Source organism: Lutjanus erythropterus, chromosome 21 (assembly GCF_056507025.1).
Source record: "Lutjanus erythropterus isolate fLutEry1 chromosome 21, fLutEry1.hap2, whole genome shotgun sequence".
NCBI classification, from domain to species: domain Eukaryota; kingdom Metazoa; phylum Chordata; class Actinopteri; order Lutjaniformes; family Lutjanidae; genus Lutjanus; species Lutjanus erythropterus.
The window spans coordinates 18,965,648-18,983,406 of NC_139337.1; the positions used below are offsets into that span (position 1 = coordinate 18,965,648).

At 42.2% G+C, this 17,759-nt stretch overlaps 1 protein-coding gene across 2 annotated transcripts; it reads left to right on the forward strand.

Annotated features, from left to right (window-relative positions):
* The first annotated feature begins 1,196 nt into the window (after window positions 1-1,196).
* lnx2a (ligand of numb-protein X 2a) lies at window positions 1,197-17,644 on the forward strand. 2 transcript variants are annotated; one of them, XM_084746889.1, is made up of 11 exons: window positions 1,197-1,337; window positions 4,685-5,243; window positions 10,938-11,173; window positions 11,260-11,397; window positions 11,582-11,781; window positions 11,973-12,386; window positions 12,489-12,662; window positions 13,486-13,663; window positions 13,748-13,973; window positions 14,831-14,989; window positions 16,840-17,644. In XM_084746889.1, the coding sequence occupies exons 2-11, from the start codon at window positions 4,840-4,842 to the stop codon at window positions 16,973-16,975; spliced, it is 2,265 nt and encodes a 754-aa protein (XP_084603015.1). In that variant the 5' UTR covers window positions 1,197-1,337; window positions 4,685-4,839; the 3' UTR covers window positions 16,976-17,644. The 2 variants fall into 2 exon arrangements, with proteins under 2 accessions (XP_084603015.1, XP_084603016.1); XM_084746890.1 differs by lacking the exons at window positions 1,197-1,337; window positions 4,685-5,243 and adding an exon at window positions 6,864-6,999.
* The last annotated feature ends 115 nt before the right edge of the window (window positions 17,645-17,759 follow it).

Sequence of the window (17,759 nt, forward strand, 5' to 3'; positions counted from 1 at the left end):
ATTTTCAGCAACTCGTGCTTAAAAAATAACAAACATATAAAAACTAAACTAAAAGTAGTCACAATGCACTATGTGGTTTTCATTACTGATTATGCATCAATATGTCATCATCTTACTGTTTAATTACACTACATTGTTTGGGCAGTTCAGTTGATTTCATCTTGTGTTATGTTGTGTGTGTAAATATCTTGATCTAAAAACTAACTAATAACCAGTTCATGATTTGTTAATTTTTAAAGGGTTGATGGACCAGTTCATTTCGTTCACCTGCAACTACCTAACCAACCCATGAATAACTATATTGGTTCTAAATAGTTTAGAGAATATTATGGATTCAAGAATGACCTGACAGAAAAAGTCATTATTTTAACTGCTACTTCAGCACCACAGCCATGGATTTATCAATACACAACAGGCTACTTCAGGGCCAAAGATCCTAACATGGACAAACCTTAGATAAAGGATCAATGAGTCAGGCAGACAAGACTAAAATATTCAATTTAATGACCCCTCTGCCCCTGGACCCTCCCTGCTATCTGGGGATGTCAATTTAACAAAGGGGGTGTAGTTTTGGTTATTTTTTGCCATCAAAGAGAATGGCATACCTCCTCAAAACTGCCCACTGCTGGTAACTATAATGACACACATTATCAGATACCTGTTGTAACTGAAATTATTTCTTAACATTCCTATTTGCAATCTTATAAATTAACACTTATTGCTTATTGACTACTATCAAGACTTACATGCAAGAGAGATTTTTTCATACATTGGCCTTATTAATGTCTTTTTATCACTAATCTGCAATATTACTGAATAAGTTATTAATCATTACCAGAGCAATCAGTTTCAACTTTAAAAAATTTGTTTCACTGACATAATCAAATCTTAAATGACACTATAAAGTATAATATAAAGGCATATGTGACTGTATTGTTTGGCCAAAATAAATGTTACAATATTCCAACTTTCCTTTGCATCGAATAAAACTCCTAATTTTACATCAGAATAATTTATGAGGTGAGTGAGGATCCAAAAATATCATTTGGGTGATCTTTTCAATTATTTTATTTCATTTTATATTTTATTTTATTTTTGAGCAGGCCGTTTGGAGGCCACCGGTGGTTCTGCTCTGGATTGACAGCCGTTAGCCCCGCCCAGCCCCCCGTTGACGGACAGCAGTGGGCGGGGCCAACGCTGCCAAAGGCACGGGGGCGTTTTCGTGCGGGTTTGCGGAACGGGCCGTTGCGGTGAATGCGTGATTGAGGTCCCGCAGCTAATCATCGTCCCCCCTTTTTGGGGCCGGAGTGCACGGCGCGGAGGAGCAGCCGGAATAGGTAATGTTACATCTGCATATATTCAGTCAGTGGCTGCATGAGCGGTGTCAGTGTGTGGCTGGCTGTGCATTGATATTGCCATTGTCGCTTCATCTGTCCTAGCTTTTTCCGCTTGTGGAGGGTGGGATGGAGTCAGACAGATGGGGGCAATGATTAAAAAAATGCTCTTGTCTAATCAGATGTATTAAACGCCTGCGGGTTGCTTATAGATCATGACACTTCAGTTGATGCGTTGCCAAGGTAAATTACAACTATGACAGTGGAAGAAATGATAGGAGATCTCAATTAAATTAGTGTCAGTTTTTGTTGTTATCATTGCATGTCTGACTGTTGTGAAAAAAGCAGCCTATTGCAGAGCAGCAGCAGGCCTGTTCTTGCAAGTGGCTATCAGCCCTTCTGGATTTTTTTTTAAAGATAAGAGACGACGAGATGGGGTTTATGAAAATGTAGGCTAAGCCGACAGCAGGACCTGAGATTTTAAATCTGTGGCCTAAAACATCATCTCATCTTATTTGAAAATGTCATTCCTGCAGGCGAGGGTTGTTCATATTGTAAAAGTAGATTGTCATCTCTAAAAAAAAAAAAAAAAAGAAAGAAAGAAAAAGAAAAATGAGCAAAGACAGGTGCAGGGCCAACACTGTTATTTATTAATATAGGAAAGCAATGCAATGACAATAACAGCGTGGCCTTGGACTCTCACACACAGTCACACACACTCAGAGTGGGATTAAAAGAAAGATATTTCACAAGCATTTACCAGTCTTCATCTGACGTGTGTAAAGGAATCTGTTGCTACAGAGTCCAGCTAGGTTTAAAATAGATTTAAGTGCTTTTCATGGACTGCTGCCACCGTGAAAACCTGAAGACTTTACTTATTGATAGACTATTCGCAGCATCTAGTACCTAAAAAGCTCTTGTGCATGATGTGTGTGTGTTTTCACTTGCGTAGACTTATGCTTGCATATCTACAAGTCTTTGCATGTGTGTGTGTGTGAGTGTGTGTGATGTGGTGATGTCACAGCTTTGTTATAGGAACAGAGAAGCCTTGTGTCCTCATGATTAATTCATGTCCAGCTGCGGGATAGAGACAGAAGCAGCCAGTCACACACACACAGACAGGAGCACGTACTTAAAGGCGGCTGAAATAAGTAACTACCGGTCCGGTAGCCAAGGAGACAGGAGAGACAGGTTGTCAGAGAGATAGGTAGCCACGGAGACGAGACGAAAAAAGCAGCAAACCCCCCAAAAAAGGGGGGAGGCTCTCATCATCAGCATCATCGTCTGACAAGCTTTCAGGCTGTACTACCAGGGAGGAGCAGAGCATCCTGCTGAGAGAAGTGCATCTGTTGTGTGGTGGCTCCTCTGCATCCTTCTCCGGCTACACTCTGAATGTCAAGCCTCACTGAGCAGAACAGGCTCCAGGTCGTCATGGAGACAGGAGCAGACCCCCGCTGGAACAGAGGCAGGTAGTCACTGTGGCTTGGCTGGCCTGCTGTGTGCTGAGGCACGCCCTCTGCTGTCCGCTCATGGCATCAGGCCCACAGGGGCTCACTTGGCGAATAGAGTGTCTGAAGGTCTGAATGGCTTTGGAGGATGTGAAACGCTGTGGAAATGATCAGAGCACACACACACACACACACACACACACGCACAAACACACAAACAGTGCATTAGCTCTGGGGACGCACTCTCCTCAGTGGAGTGCTATATTTCAAGACTTTGCTTTAGGCATGTTCTCTTTCTGTTGCAGAGGAGACTGAGTGCATCTACTGTACACGATCTGAGCCAGAAATATCAAGTTCGCTGTGGGGAATTTTTAAAGAATTCCTACTATTTTCTACGGTGGCCCGGAAAGTCAAAATAATTCCTTTTCATCTCATAATTTCAAGGAATTCCTTTGAGATTAATAAAGCTCTATTGTATCTTAAAACAAAACATTTCACAAGCATAACATTTTCACAAAACCCAATGACATTTCACAAAACAGGATTTTTCACAAATCACGTCATTTCATAAAACACAACAACAATTCAGACAACATAACATTTCACAAAACACAAGGGCATTTCACAGAACATAAAAAACCCCACAAAATTCCGCAAAACATGACATTTCACAAAACATTGTGTTTTCTGAAATATTGTCATGTTTTCTGAAATGTTGAGTTGTTCTGTGAAATGTTGTTTTGTTGTGTGTCCTCGGCTGCAACAGATGTGGCCCAAGGCGTTTTGTCGGATCAGCTGTCCGTCCAGATGTGCGTATGTCCTCATCTTGTGAATGTGATATGTGAAGAACACCATGAGGGAGTTGTAGTTTGGCACAAATGACCACTTGGACTCAAGGATGAACTGATTAGATTTTGGAGACCAAATTTCAAGGTCACTGTGACCTCAACTGTCCCATTCCCTTGAACATGGTATTTCAGGAATGCCTGGAGGGAATCTCTTCAAATTTGACACAAGCGTCTACGTTTGACTGAAGGATGAACTGATTCGATTTTGGTGGTCAAAGGTCAAGGTCACTGTGACACACAAACGCATTTTTGGCCATAACTCAAGAATTCATATTCTCATTATGACAAAATTTCACACAAATTTCTGATAAGATAAAATGATGAGGTGATGACATTTTATATCCAAAAGGTCAAAGGTCAACATCACTGTGACATCACGATGTTCAGCTCCCTAACAGTCTTTATAGTCTCTAAGTGAAAACAGCAGGTTTCTCACTGGGAACTTTGTTGTGTTTTCTCAAATGCTACAGTGTTTTCTGAATTTTTGTGTTTTGTGAATTTTTGTTTGATTTCCATCTCTTTCGACGACTTTACTGCCTTTCATAGCCTCACCCATCCTCTCTTCTGTCTTATTTTATTTTTCTAGTTTTGTGCCGCTTTCAGAACTTTACACCCCCTTCGATCTCTTTTGCCCCTCTTCTTATCTCTCTTTCTTCCTCCTCGCTCTGTCCCTGCTCCTTTCTACCTCTCGCTGGCACTATTTTCCCTCTCTGTTGCTTTCCCAATCCCACTTCCCTCTGATCTGTGTCCTCTCTCTGCCTCAATCCCAGATAATTCCCTCTCTGTGGAATTGGAAGATTGCAGCAGGCGAGAGCAAAAGAGAGATTATACTGCCAGATTAGTGGACAGGAGCAGCAATACATAATCTCAGCACACTCACTGACACACACACACACACACACACACACAGTGCCACTCTCGATCTCATGCGGACACGTGGGTACACGTGCACAAAGCATTTGCCACATGAATAAATGCACGAGCACATAATCAGACACTTGTTGTTTTTCTGAAACAGCTGTTTAACCCTCTTGCGTTGCCCTCTGACCTGCAGGGTGATGTGCCATCAGCCACTGGGGGGCATCTGTCCTCTCTGCAACTTGTTCATCCTCTGAAGCTTATGGGATAGGAGTGTGTGTGCCCCTTCCCAACGCTGCTGCCCCACTGGAGTCATTTGTGCCAAAGCTGAGTTGCATCAAAGAAACAGAGATGGGCAGCCCGGGCTCTGAGGTGGGTCTAGCCGGGCCAGTGGAGCCAGCCCTGGAGGCTCTGTGTCCTGAGTGTGGCCAGATCCACCGCAGCTGGGAGAACCACCTTTACAACTACCGTCTGGAGGTGGACGACGACCTGGTGTGCCACATCTGCCTGCAGCCACTGGTGCAGCCGCTCGACACGCCGTGCGGACACACCTTCTGTGCCCGCTGCCTGCGGAGTTTCCTCCAGGAGAGGGACTTCTGCCCGCTGGACAGGACACGACTGCAGCTGCAGGCATGCCGCAGGTCCAGCATACTGGTACATAAGCTGCTGGACAAGCTGTCTGTGTCCTGCCCTTTGACCCCGGTCTGCTCACTCAGCATGCCGCGATGTGACCTGGAGGCACACCTCAAACACAGGTAATAAAGCTCACATGCAGACATTATAGATGAATGCAAACGCACACACATACTCACAGGTCAAACACTTTGCATGCAACCAGGATTTCGTGAGGCTTATACAGGTAATGCAGCTTAACAATGGAGTCAATTAACAGAGACACCAGATAGTTAGTTACTAGTATGTTACATTTAGAGCTCAAAGGATTAGTCAATTAATCCATTAGTCAATCAGCAGAAAATTAATCGGTTTACATAAGGATTACTCAGTGGTGAGGAAGTACTCAGAACTTTTACCTAAGTGAAAGTAGCAGTACCACAGTGTAAAAATACTGGTACGAGCTGTGTCCTGCAGTCAAAATCTTACTTAAAGCTGCTGCAAGAACTTTCATATTGTGTTGCTTTTCATGCTGATGGTGTCATTTACTTTTTTAGGTCATAGAGGCATCAGTATTAGATCACGACTGTTTCATAACCAAGTAAAAAGTCCTTGCAGCAGGTCTGAATAAATGTATGTATGAGCCTTGTAATATACTTAATGTGTACCAAAAGCAAAAGTACTTGTTATGCAGAATATCAGATTTTAGAATAATATAATGTATCTTTTATATCACCAGATTAAAATTAGTGATGCATTCATGTGTAAGCATCAGTTAAATGTTGCAGCTAATAAAGGTGGGGCTAATTTTAACTATTTTATACAGTACCAAGGGTAGTTTAATCCATCATTAAAAAAAACACCTCATTAATAGATTTATATTTTATATTAAAAATCTAAATGCAAAGTAACCAGTAACTAATGTTGTCAAACAAATGGCTTTTAAAATGTGGTGGAGCAGAACAATAAAGTAACAAGAAATGGAAATACTCAAATAAAGAATAAAGTACAAGTATATCAAAATGTACTTTGAGACATTCCACCACAGTGATTGCTCTAAATAATTTTTTAAGCAGAATTGACAACAACGTGTTAATTTTAGCTTCTTATGAGTGAATATTTGCGGGTACTAAACTTAATATTTTTGTGTTTTGAATGGTTTGTCTGACAAAACAATCACATGGAAATTTGTAACAAACATTTTTCAGAACAAACCATTCATCTAATAATTGGTTACCTAGTTACCTTTGTATAACTTTAAAGGCAAACTATACTAGATTTTCCCCCCAAAAGTGCATAGATAAAAAAAATGTATCTCTCTCAATCATCACCCATGACTGACCTGAAGTGTGCTGCAGTGCCTTCATTTGCAGAGACTCTGCCCTCTGCACATATCTTCTTATTTCCTAATTAATTTGCCGTGCTCAGGATGCTTTACAAACCCAACACATTGGTATTTGATGTCCTGGGAATGAGACAATCATCTGTCTTTTTGGTGCTTTTACAAACAGCGATTGACAAATTGTACCTACTCTACCTTTAAGAAGTGTAGGTTGCATTCAGAACCCCTTCATTGTCATGGTTGGCTCGACTCTGGCAGGAACTTTTAGAGGTATCAGGTCTTAGTCCAGACTTACCCGTCATCCTTAACCTCAAGGGTTTTCCGTCCATCCACACGCTTTGGCTTTTGGCCCATTTGGACCAGGTGCTGTGAGACCCTGAGGGGATTATTGGGCTGCAGGTCATGTGACGGGGGATTAGTGGTTCCCTACCGCAGTCATGGGTTGGCTGACCAGGAGCTCCATGTTCTCATTCTGCAATCATGCTGAGCAACTTCAACACCAGAGACCTTTTCAACCATTTCTTCTGTGAGACAGCTAAAGGCAACCCTGGCCTGTGGTGAGTGGAAGACGGCAGGATGGGAGGAGATCAGCTTGACTTGGGATGGCACCTTGTTTCCTCTGTCTTTCCTTCTGCATACCTCTAAGCTTAGCTTATTTCTTGCTCTGTCTTTCTTGCTTTCACCCTTTCCTGCACTGAAATGCAAGGTGATGTGTGTGTATTTTGTCTGTGCGTCAGAGTTGCCGTAGAGAGCCCAGGTTAGGTTGTTGCTGCTGTTACGTGGATGGAAGTGGTGTAAATTTTTCATGTGAGAAGGTATCAAAATAGATGTAGTAGTGCTTGGAGAAACTGCACAGCGTAGTGATGTAACTTTGCTTTGTACAAATATTTTGGTTACAACATGCTGTTAACGTGTAAAAACACAGCTTTGGTTGAGGGGACCAATATTGTATTCAGTGTTATTTCTGTGGGAGTAGTGCTGAAGAATTTTGAAAAAAAATATTGACTGCAACGGAGCTATAATTTGCGACATTACAGGGAATGATCATCAGCACATCATTATTCTCATTTTCACTGATATGTAAGCAAGGGAATCTCAAGAAAATGTTTAATTTACACATTTTGCCTTTAACAAATATTGCACCTCCTGTGATTTGTAACTTGCAGGAGGGCACATTGCATTTTCGGTTAATTGTTCAGCCCTTTGTGGGAGCAGACTTCTATGTAGTGTCTTTAAGATGGTGTGTGCTGTTAAGGAGCCATCCATTGGTGTTATGATGCCTGGTTATTGACTGGATGTCCAGTAACCACCTAACACCTCAGTTAAGTCAATTAGATTTTCTTTAACGAGCTCACACTAACAGGCTATCGCTAACAAGCTGTTAACAGCTTTTCTGAGTCAGCTGTTTTTACATGAGACCTCCACCACACACTGTCAATTATATGTCTTTAAAGCGAGACTATATGCTGAATGATGACCACTGTAGCTACAAGTGACAGTTACAGGATAATGGTGAATGGTAGACAGTAGTGTAACAACAGCATCAGTAGAGAAAAGTGATAAAGTCCGCAAATGAACCTGGTAATAGCATCAGTTACACGGTGAAACCTATGTAAATTTAGCTAACGTTAGCTAATATTGACAACCATAAGCTACTAGTCAGACCAGGCCAAGTACTGTAAGGCTGTTACAGTTAAACCCCTGAGGGTATTAAAGTGAGAAAGGGTGTATTTTAATGCTCCATAGTCAGTATATTGTCTTCAATAGATGGCAGCAGACAGGCCCCTAATTTGGAGAAGCAGAACAGAATACCAGCACAGAAACTAAGCAATATGTTTTCATCACTTTACCTTGGCATCAGATGGCCTTTTCCAACAAAAAACTGCCATTATGTATGCTAAGTATCGTTGTCTCCAAACCAACCAGACTGAGGGAGTTGCTGGTCAACCGCTGCCTCGATATGTTAGTTTTTATTTGTGTTATTGTGTGACTTCTGTGAAACCATAATACACCTTTAGAACCCCAGAGCCATGTAATAACATACAAACTATAAGACTGAGGCAGTGGCAGAGTAATAACTCCCATGTTCTGTAACTTGAAATGACTGATTTTGCCTATGGAGTTTGGTTGGTTTGGGGAGAGAAACATTTGGCTCATATAACAACAGTTTCCTGTCAGAAAAGGCTGTCTGATGGCAAAGTAAAGCAGCAAAAATATTTTAAATATAGTGCACACTTCTTTTGAAATATTTGAATGTATTTTTAAACACCTTTTGTTGCTGACCCTTTTGACAGCAGTACATTGCTTAGCTTCCTACACCAGCACTGCTGCTGCTGCTTCCACGTGGTGGGAGCGTGCTGACCGCCATCTGCTGTAGGTAATACACTGACTACGGATATCTACTTCATATAACCCCACTTCAAATAAATCCTAACTATCCCTTTAACTTTTTATATGTATTTTATTTTATTTTACAAATGTGTCACTTTAAGAAAAGGTAGAAAGTTCCTGAATTCTCTAGTAGCATTTCTTTTCTAACCCTCTCTTCTGAGGTTCAGCATTTCATAGCTGCAGCCCATTTAAACTTTATTGTCAACAGTCTCCTTGCACAGTCCTTTTATTTAATCAACCACATCAGCGGACGGTTACACACATCATGCTGTGTCAAGAAGACAAGGAGAGATGGTTTAAGTCAGATCAAACGAGGTCGCTGTGAGGACTAACGTGACATTCTTCAGTAAAGATTAAACCTCTGGGACCACGTGGGTTTCAGCAGCTCCCCTACCCTGCAGACTTAGGTCCAAGATAGTAACAAGAGCCAAGAGTCTGCTTTGTCAGTCAACATTGTTTATGTTGAAGATCAGGGATCACTGGACATTAGATTAAAAGGCGAGGGTGCCAGGCCACAGTGTTCCACGGTGGTCAAGGTGGGCTGGTTGATCTTATTACTGATGGTGTGTACGTGTGAGAACTGAGGTGCATCAGCTTCTCCTGAACCAGGCCTCTACGTGAGCTTCAAATGTTCAGGTTTACCTCTTAAAACTATTTTGTTTTGGTATTGATGGATTGATGATAGATATGAACAGGTATTAACTAAGAAAAGGAGAGAGTTAAACTACATTTGGCCACACACCATTACATCACGTTGTTTCTATTTTGAATATTGCAACAGCAAAGAATCATGGGACGGCATATCTGGGTTTTTTTTCTCTCAGAGGACGAACAGAAGCATTTAAATAATTCATCCAGCTCATACTGTAGCTGCCACTTATAGCAAATACATCAGAGTCAATTTAAGGAAGAGACCACATTGATCCTTTGAGACTGTCTGTCTGTATTTATTTTTAATTGTTTCTCAGTGAGGAGTTTCTATTTGTGGACAGAACTGATGAATTTGTCTTCAGCAGATTTGTGTGTTTTTTGATGGAAAGAGAACCTCAGAGTGGCTGAACTTTTTTGGAACTGACCCTCAGTGTATGTTATAATGCAATTCATTTATAAAGCAGGGATGGCTAACCTTAATTTTTTTTCATTAATGTTAGTTGCTTCAGGAACTGAAATGATGCGATTCGTGGCACATTTTATAAATAACATACACTTTAATCTTTGGCCTAAGACATGTGGTTTGGGCCCATACTTCTGGTACTGGCTGGGTTTGTTTATTTTATGTACATTGAATAACTTTATGTGGACTTTCTCTTCTTCCCCAAATCTTAAGTGTAGCTCTAACTGTCAAACTGTCCTAATTTTGACTTTTTCGAGTTGTGGTGGGATCTGGAGTTGAGTAATGTAGCATTAGTTCTTCATGGTTCTCTCCTGTAACTTGTGGGGATCGTCAGACTGGCTTAAAGTGGATCTGAGGAATTAAGTACTGACTTGTTGAAAATGAATAGTGTTAACGTTTGTTGACTCAGGAAATGAGATGACTTGATTTGTGGCACACATTCTAAATAGCATACTTTATTAATCTTTGGTCCAACACGTGACTCAAGTCCACACCTCTGGTATTGGCTGGGTTTGTCTGTTTAATATCATTGTAAAATTACTATCTTCAGGGTTTAGACTGTTGATTGGTCACTTTGGAAAATTGTGATGAACATTTTTCACTATTTTCTATATTAAATTAATTGATTTTTAGGAAAAATAATGGATAGATGTATTGTCCTGGGGGGATTTTTTTTCACCATCTGCACGTGTACGTGTCTCACATGGAAAGCATACAGATACACACAATACACACATGCACACACTTACATTCATGTCCTACATATACTTATCAGTGTGTCTGCACCACAATTCATTTGGCATCTGCCCTACAAGAATGACCTTTTCACTTTACTGAACCTGTCCTCTGACCTTCTTTAACGATGGGACAGCCAAAAAGAGACTTTAACTGATGGGATCAGTTGGGTCACATTAAATTAACCGATGCTGAAACTGATTTTCTTTACACGTCAGATGGACTAACAAACTGACACCTGTTGCTTGGTGAAAGGTGTCCCGGGACGCGGTGTCAGCAGACGAGCGTGGACGGTCCGCGGTGCGAGAGCGGGGACGAGCGAGCGATGGTTACCAGCCCTCCCAGGTCGCCGGGCTCCCCGCAGACAGACCTGAGGGACCGCACACCCTCTCCACCCTCCGGACCTAACAACACCAGCGGCAATGGGCCCATGTGGACGGACGACGCCGGCCTCGACAACCCAGCCTTCGAAGAGAGCACGGAGGAAGACAGTGAGTCAGCCCGAAGAGATTTAGATTGTCAATGAAGTCAATACAGGCCAGATTAAGACATAATCTGCATGTCTTCATGTCTTTAGGTGTGGTCGGGTTGGAGTGTGTGGTCCCCAGGGTGAAGCGGCCCCTCAGTAATCCCTGCATCCACCTCCTCCGCTCTGTCAGCTCCACCTCCTCTGGCTGGGACTGCCCAGAGTCTCCGCCTCTGTCTGCTGAGGAGGGTATGACTGAATACTAGAGATCATAGATATGAAACATTGCAGCTTATCTTTCTTGCAATTGTAAGAGCTGTAATCTTAGATGACGGGATAATCACATCCAGGCAACATTATGTTAAGGGTTGGCAGGATGTGGAAATTGAATTGTGATATGCAGCGGTGTAATGTGATTTGTGTGTCCATTAAGGCTGTGTGAAGTTACCCTCGCTTCCTGAAGGAGAGATAACTGCCATAGAGGTCCACCGGGCGAACCCATATGTTGAGCTGGGCATCAGCGTTGTCGGGGGAAACGAGACACCTCTCATCAACATCGTTATCCAGGAAGTGTACAGAGACGGCGTCATCGCACGAGACGGGAGGCTGCTGGCTGGGGATCAGATACTACAGGTGAGAGCTCTGGTCATTTTTAGTTTGACCCTGACATATTTTCATCCAAGAAAGGAACATCCAAAACACTCTTTTAGAGTCAGAACTCATATTGATTGTATTTGTTATTTGTTATTTAGCCACGGCTAAAAAATCAATTAATGCAGTTTCAAACATTAATTTCTAAATTAATGTTTTCTCTGTCTCCCAAGGTGAATAATGTGGACATTAGTAACGTCCCTCACAGTTTTGCCCGCACTACACTGGCTCGCCCCTGCACCACTTTGCAGCTGACTGTGCTAAGGGAGCGTCGCTGTGCCTCCCGGGCGCCTCCCTCCTCTTCCTCCTCCACTCCAGCTGTACCCCACGCCCCCTGCTCCACCCCTGAGGGCACCCCGTCCAGCCCCGCCACACTGAGAATCACCCTGCACAAGCGGGACTCAACAGAGCAGCTCGGCATCAAGCTGGTGCGTCGAACGGATGAGTCAGGAGTGTTTGTGTTGGATCTGTTGGAGGGAGGCCTGGCAGCCAAGGATGGCAGACTGCGGAGTAACGACAGAGTGTTGGCAGTCAACGAACAGGACCTACGCCACGGCACCCCGGAGCAAGCCGCGCAGATCATACAGGTGAGGAAGCATTTAGTCAAAAAGATTTATTTTGGTATTTAGCAGAAAAGGAGAAGTTAGTGAGGAAATAAGTTCACTAAAACACTGACTCTGTCTTCACAGGCCAGTGGAGAGCGAGTCCACCTGCTGATTGGTCGACCCAGCAAACCAACTCCTCCTCCACCGCCAAAATCAAGCTCCACCAGAGACCTCTACTGCCTTGACCACTTCCTGCCTAACCACAGCTCTACTCCGAGTCCTGTGCCCATACACCTTTCTCGCACCAGCACTCACAGAGTGAGCACATGTGTTATATGTGTGTGTAGAAGTGTGCTTGAGGGGATAGTGTAACCACTGCAGGTGTTCGCATTTTAACATTCATCTTTGCACTGTTTGTTGTCATGTCATTTGTTGCATTATTTTTCAAACAAACTCATGTAATTTCTTGTTTGTTTCACTGGGTGCTTCACTCTTGCATGCTAGGCTGTATACACCCGGGTGCAAATAGACAAATTGGCTATTCCAACCCGGGTGCAAATAGCATCTGCCTTGTTTTTTTGGGGGGGGGGGGTTTGTTTTTGTTTTTTGCTTTATGCACTTGTCTGCATTTCCATCATATTTTTCTCTTTACTTTTTATTTTCTGAGATGAAAATCATTTTAAACCAGTTAGCCTTTTTTAAAAATCTGGGTAGTTTTTTGGTTAAAATCAGCAAAAACAGAAAACAATGATGTATGAAGAGTAATTACCTACGTTACATTAACAGAAATTTGACTCAAAGTGTTACACTTTTTTTAGATTACTATCTTGCATTAATGTACTACAGACTGTGAACTTTTGCACATTCCTGCACAAAGTTGTATCACTCTTTAATGTCAAGAACTTATTGTACATATTTCTAGAATATTTTCCCATGTCTTGTTATCAATTCTCTATTTTCTTTTTTCTTTCTGACTTGCATTACTTACTTTTTTATCTTTTTCTACATTTTTATACTTACCGTGTTTATTGTGATGCACCAAATAAACCAGACAGTAAATCTAATTCTGACTGTGAAGAAGAACATTTACCTGTGAATAGACACAGAAACTGAACCTGTGTTTGTGTTTGTTTATACCCAGGACCTTTCCCAGTGTGTGACCTGTAAGGAGAAACACATCACTGTGAAGAAGGAGCCCCTCGAGTCTCTGGGCATGACTGTCGCAGGAGGCCGGGGCAGCAAGAGCGGGGAGCTGCCAATCTTTGTGACCAGTGTCCAACCGCACGGCTGCTTGTCAAGGGATGGACGAATCAAACGAGGTGAGAAACAACGATAGCAGGGCCAAATTCTGCCAAAACATTAAATCAGAAACTATAGCGTCTTCTTCTTCCTCTCTCCTTCAGGTGACGTCCTGCTGAGTATCAACGGGCAGGACTTGACGTACCTGAGCCACAGTGAGGCTGTGGGCACCCTGAAGGCCAGCGCCGCCTCGCCTTCGGTCCAGCTGCGGGTGCTGGAGGTCAGCATGGTGGAAGAGCACGACCACGACGAGCTGCTGCCTCACACGCATGACAGTGACTTTGATGCCAACTGGTCCCCGTCGTGGGTCATGTGGCTGGGATTACCCAGGTGAGCATGCAGAGGAGAGGAAGGATGACTGAGGCACACGTTTGACATCAATAACAGAATAGTTGTGGATTTAAATGTACATCTGTGTTGTGTAAGTGTCACTATGATATATTTCATGTTGAATCATTAAAAATCACTTCCTTTTTACTGTTGAATAGTACTTCGCTTTTTCACTTCTTCTTCTGTGGGCCTGGGCAATATGAACCAAATTGTCACTATATATTTTTTAATACATCATTTCAGGATATTTCCTTCCTCATGTCTTTTAATTTTGTGTTGTCTGACCAGTCTGATTGGTTGTTTTAATATCTGGTTGTTGTTTTTAATGTAGCTGTTCTCAGTTCAATTACATGGGATTCTGGGCCCGCATTACAGAAACTTTCTAACATGCAGAACATATTTTAACTGTTTGGTAACCATGGTAATTAGGGTTAGGACCTGATTAAGGAAAAATCCCTTGCAGATGAACAGTCTCGAAGTCAGTATTCCGGTCCCAACTTAAGATAGGAAAAGTGTATGACTCTAGCATCCTAATGTCCCCAGATCTGAACTCACTAACAAGTACAAAACAATAGTATTAGCTAATGGAAGCTAATGGTCTTGTTATCAGAATCCAAAAAATTAATTAAAAAAAAAAAATTAAAACACTAAGTTAAAAAGCTCAGTGAGATGAGAACAGAAGTGTCGGTTTCTAGGTAACAGATATAAGAATTGAACCATGGATTGAGCGTTTAGGAATTAGCAGTTTGTTTTGTTTTTTTCTTTAAGATGAAGCGGCAGATTGGCTGGAGGGTGCAGTCTATCTATACTATCTGTCCAGCCCTTCCTTCACTCTGCTCTCTGTTGTTTTCTTGCAGCTACCTGCACAGTAGCCATGAGATTGTACTGCGGAGGAGCCACCCGGGCAGCTGGGGCTTTAGCATCGTTGGGGGCTACGAGGAGAGCCACGGCAACCAGGCATTCTTCATCAAGACCATCGTCCTCGGCACGCCTGCGTACTACGACGGCCGCCTCAAGTGAGTGATCAGTTGCTCTTCACATGGCTATCTTTGGCTTATATTAGCGGTGACGCAGTGGCGAGTTAGCAGGTAGATAAACTGTGACCTCCGGCTGGTGATTGATAAGAATGGCCTCATGACAGGTCATAACTACACAGTACATACTCAGTTTCTTCATTCTCTTTGTTAACCATTTATTTATAAAATATACATTTGATTAAGGTACATTCATTCTCTTAGTAATTATTAATTCTCTACATAAATCTTGTTTCATTTTTATACCAAACTTTATAGGCATGGCCTTTTTGCTGTGTCATCATGTGTTATCAGTTGTCATAATGCAAACAGCTACCAATAAATCAAAATTTATTATGTTTGACCCCTTTGCTCACATATGATATATGAATATAAGTCATAAAGATTGACAGATATTATATTTTTTGAAAGGTAGGTAAATCCTGTCCTGCAGTTCATGAGTAGAGGTGTAACATTTAGTAAATGGGCACTTCTGCCTTCTGGGGGATTCACTGTGTCTTTTATTTCCCTGACATAAAAAAACGTGTTGTGTGTAGGATGAAAGGATACGTCTGTTGATCCCACTAATATGCCGAAGCTTGGTAATCCTGTGTGCCATAGAGCTTCATTATTGTCCCAAAAACTATTTTAAAAAAACACATCAGTGAACCACACTGCTGTACTGGGTGACATGCTACTTCACTGCAACGAACTGTAGTTTATTTTGGGTCAGTCCTACATACTGTAACACTAGAGCACCAAATGTCTGTTAATCCAGGTCTGGCAATAATCCGCAACAAATATGCTATTTACCCTTGTTTGAGTGGTGTTTGCTAAAGCTACATAGTTCCCACGTAATTAAAAAAAAAAATAATAATAACCTGCTAAAAATAAAAAAATGTTTTTTGTGACTAGTTTCAAACAATTTTAGCAACATTTAGGTCTTAGGTAGGAATGAATGGACTCAGAAGGGGGGAAAGTATTAACAGATACACTAACATTTGTGGTTTAAGGGCTGCAACAGTTGTTTTCATTATCCATGAATGTGCTGATCATTTTCTACACTCTGACTCACACATGACTCCCTTATGTGAGATTATATGACACACTGTTTTCGTGGTTAAAAAGGCCACAAGGATTTTTGCCCTTGTGTCTGCAAAACACAGGAAAAATTAAACCCACAAGTTGCACTTGAAGTGAATAATTACCCAAGATGATATCCTCCAATTGCCACATTATGGATTTTTTTTAGATTCAGCAATTTGGGATTTAAGTCGAATTGTTGAGATAAAGTTAAAAAAAAACATGTTGAAAATGAACTACATAACATCAAATATTATTCTGACCATAATGCTTCTTCTCTTTTTTAAAAAAAAATCCCATCCTCATTTACATGTATTTTGGGTTTTTTTCAGTCACAAGCTGCCAGTTGGTGAGGGGTGGGGGGTGGAGGGAGGGGGCGGTAGATCACAAGGTTGATCTGTGATTCTACTGCTATGAAACCATCTGACCTGTTTCAGAATTTGCTCTGTATTTTTACTAAAAAGAATTCAAATACACTTTTAAAAGGAAGAAATTTACCTAAATGACTTAACAATTCTTACAATTGTTCCCGTAAATGTATTATCAACCGACAAATCAATCAATCAGCTCTAGTTTTAATTAATGGGATTTGGCGATGATAAATATATACGTTTTTGCCAGCCTCATCCTAATCCTTTAACTGCACTTTCAAACTTCCTATGGCTTCTGTTCACATGATTTTCCAGAGGATGAAGCTATTTGAACGGCACCTCAGACTGTCAGGTCCTGTTTGTAATTCTGACTCGTCTCTTGCTGTCACTCTCCTGTAGGTGCGGAGACATGATCGTGGCAGTCAACGGCCTGTCGACAGCAGGAATGAGCCACTCCGCGTTGGTGCCCATGCTGAAGGAGCAGCGCAGCCGGGTGGCGCTGACTGTGGTCTCCTGGCCTGGCAGCCTGGTATAGCCAGGCCGGATCATTAGCAGGCCGTGCAGCACGCCGAGTCCACCCTGAATGTTCTATATCGGGAACAACCTTGGCCAAAGTGAACTGGTACATGCTACTCTACATCGCTCCATACCGGGCTTAATCCAGGACCAAAAGCATTGAGAACTGTAGTAGACCCAGCAGGACCTGTCCTGTCCTGACCAGGTGGGAACTGATCCAGACCGTGCCACGTCACTCGACAGACTGCACTCACAAACACACTGCTGAGATCATATGGTCATGTTGTCTTCACTCCCACAGGGAGAACTGGTACTGCAACTGTTAACAGGCGATCTGTGCTGTATTCACCTCACCAGGCAGTTGTAGAATCCAGGGCTGTATTCAGGTGGATGCATCGTTGCAGGTAGAGATAGAAAACTAAAAAAAAATAAGATTAAAAAAAAGTAGCCTGTGATCCTCTGTCATCTAGGATAATGACCTGTAATCACTCTAATCAAGATTTCTGCAACACCAGCGCTGTATCCAGCTGAATAAGCCTCAGGCCTTATTAGAAACCTGCCGCACCCTGGGGGCTCAACTGCCCTTAGGCCTCATCACCATGACAACCAGCTGTCCCATCAGCTGGAGTTTTATACATGTGTGTGAATGTGTGTTCTGTTTGTTTAATAAACATTTCCTTCAGAGGATTAATGGCTCCACAGCGTGCTTTTACACTTTGACAGTGGGATCGACTGATAGAGGGTTTATATGAACAAGAGGCAGATTAATAGTAACAGAGTCACAACAGGCTATTATAGTGCTG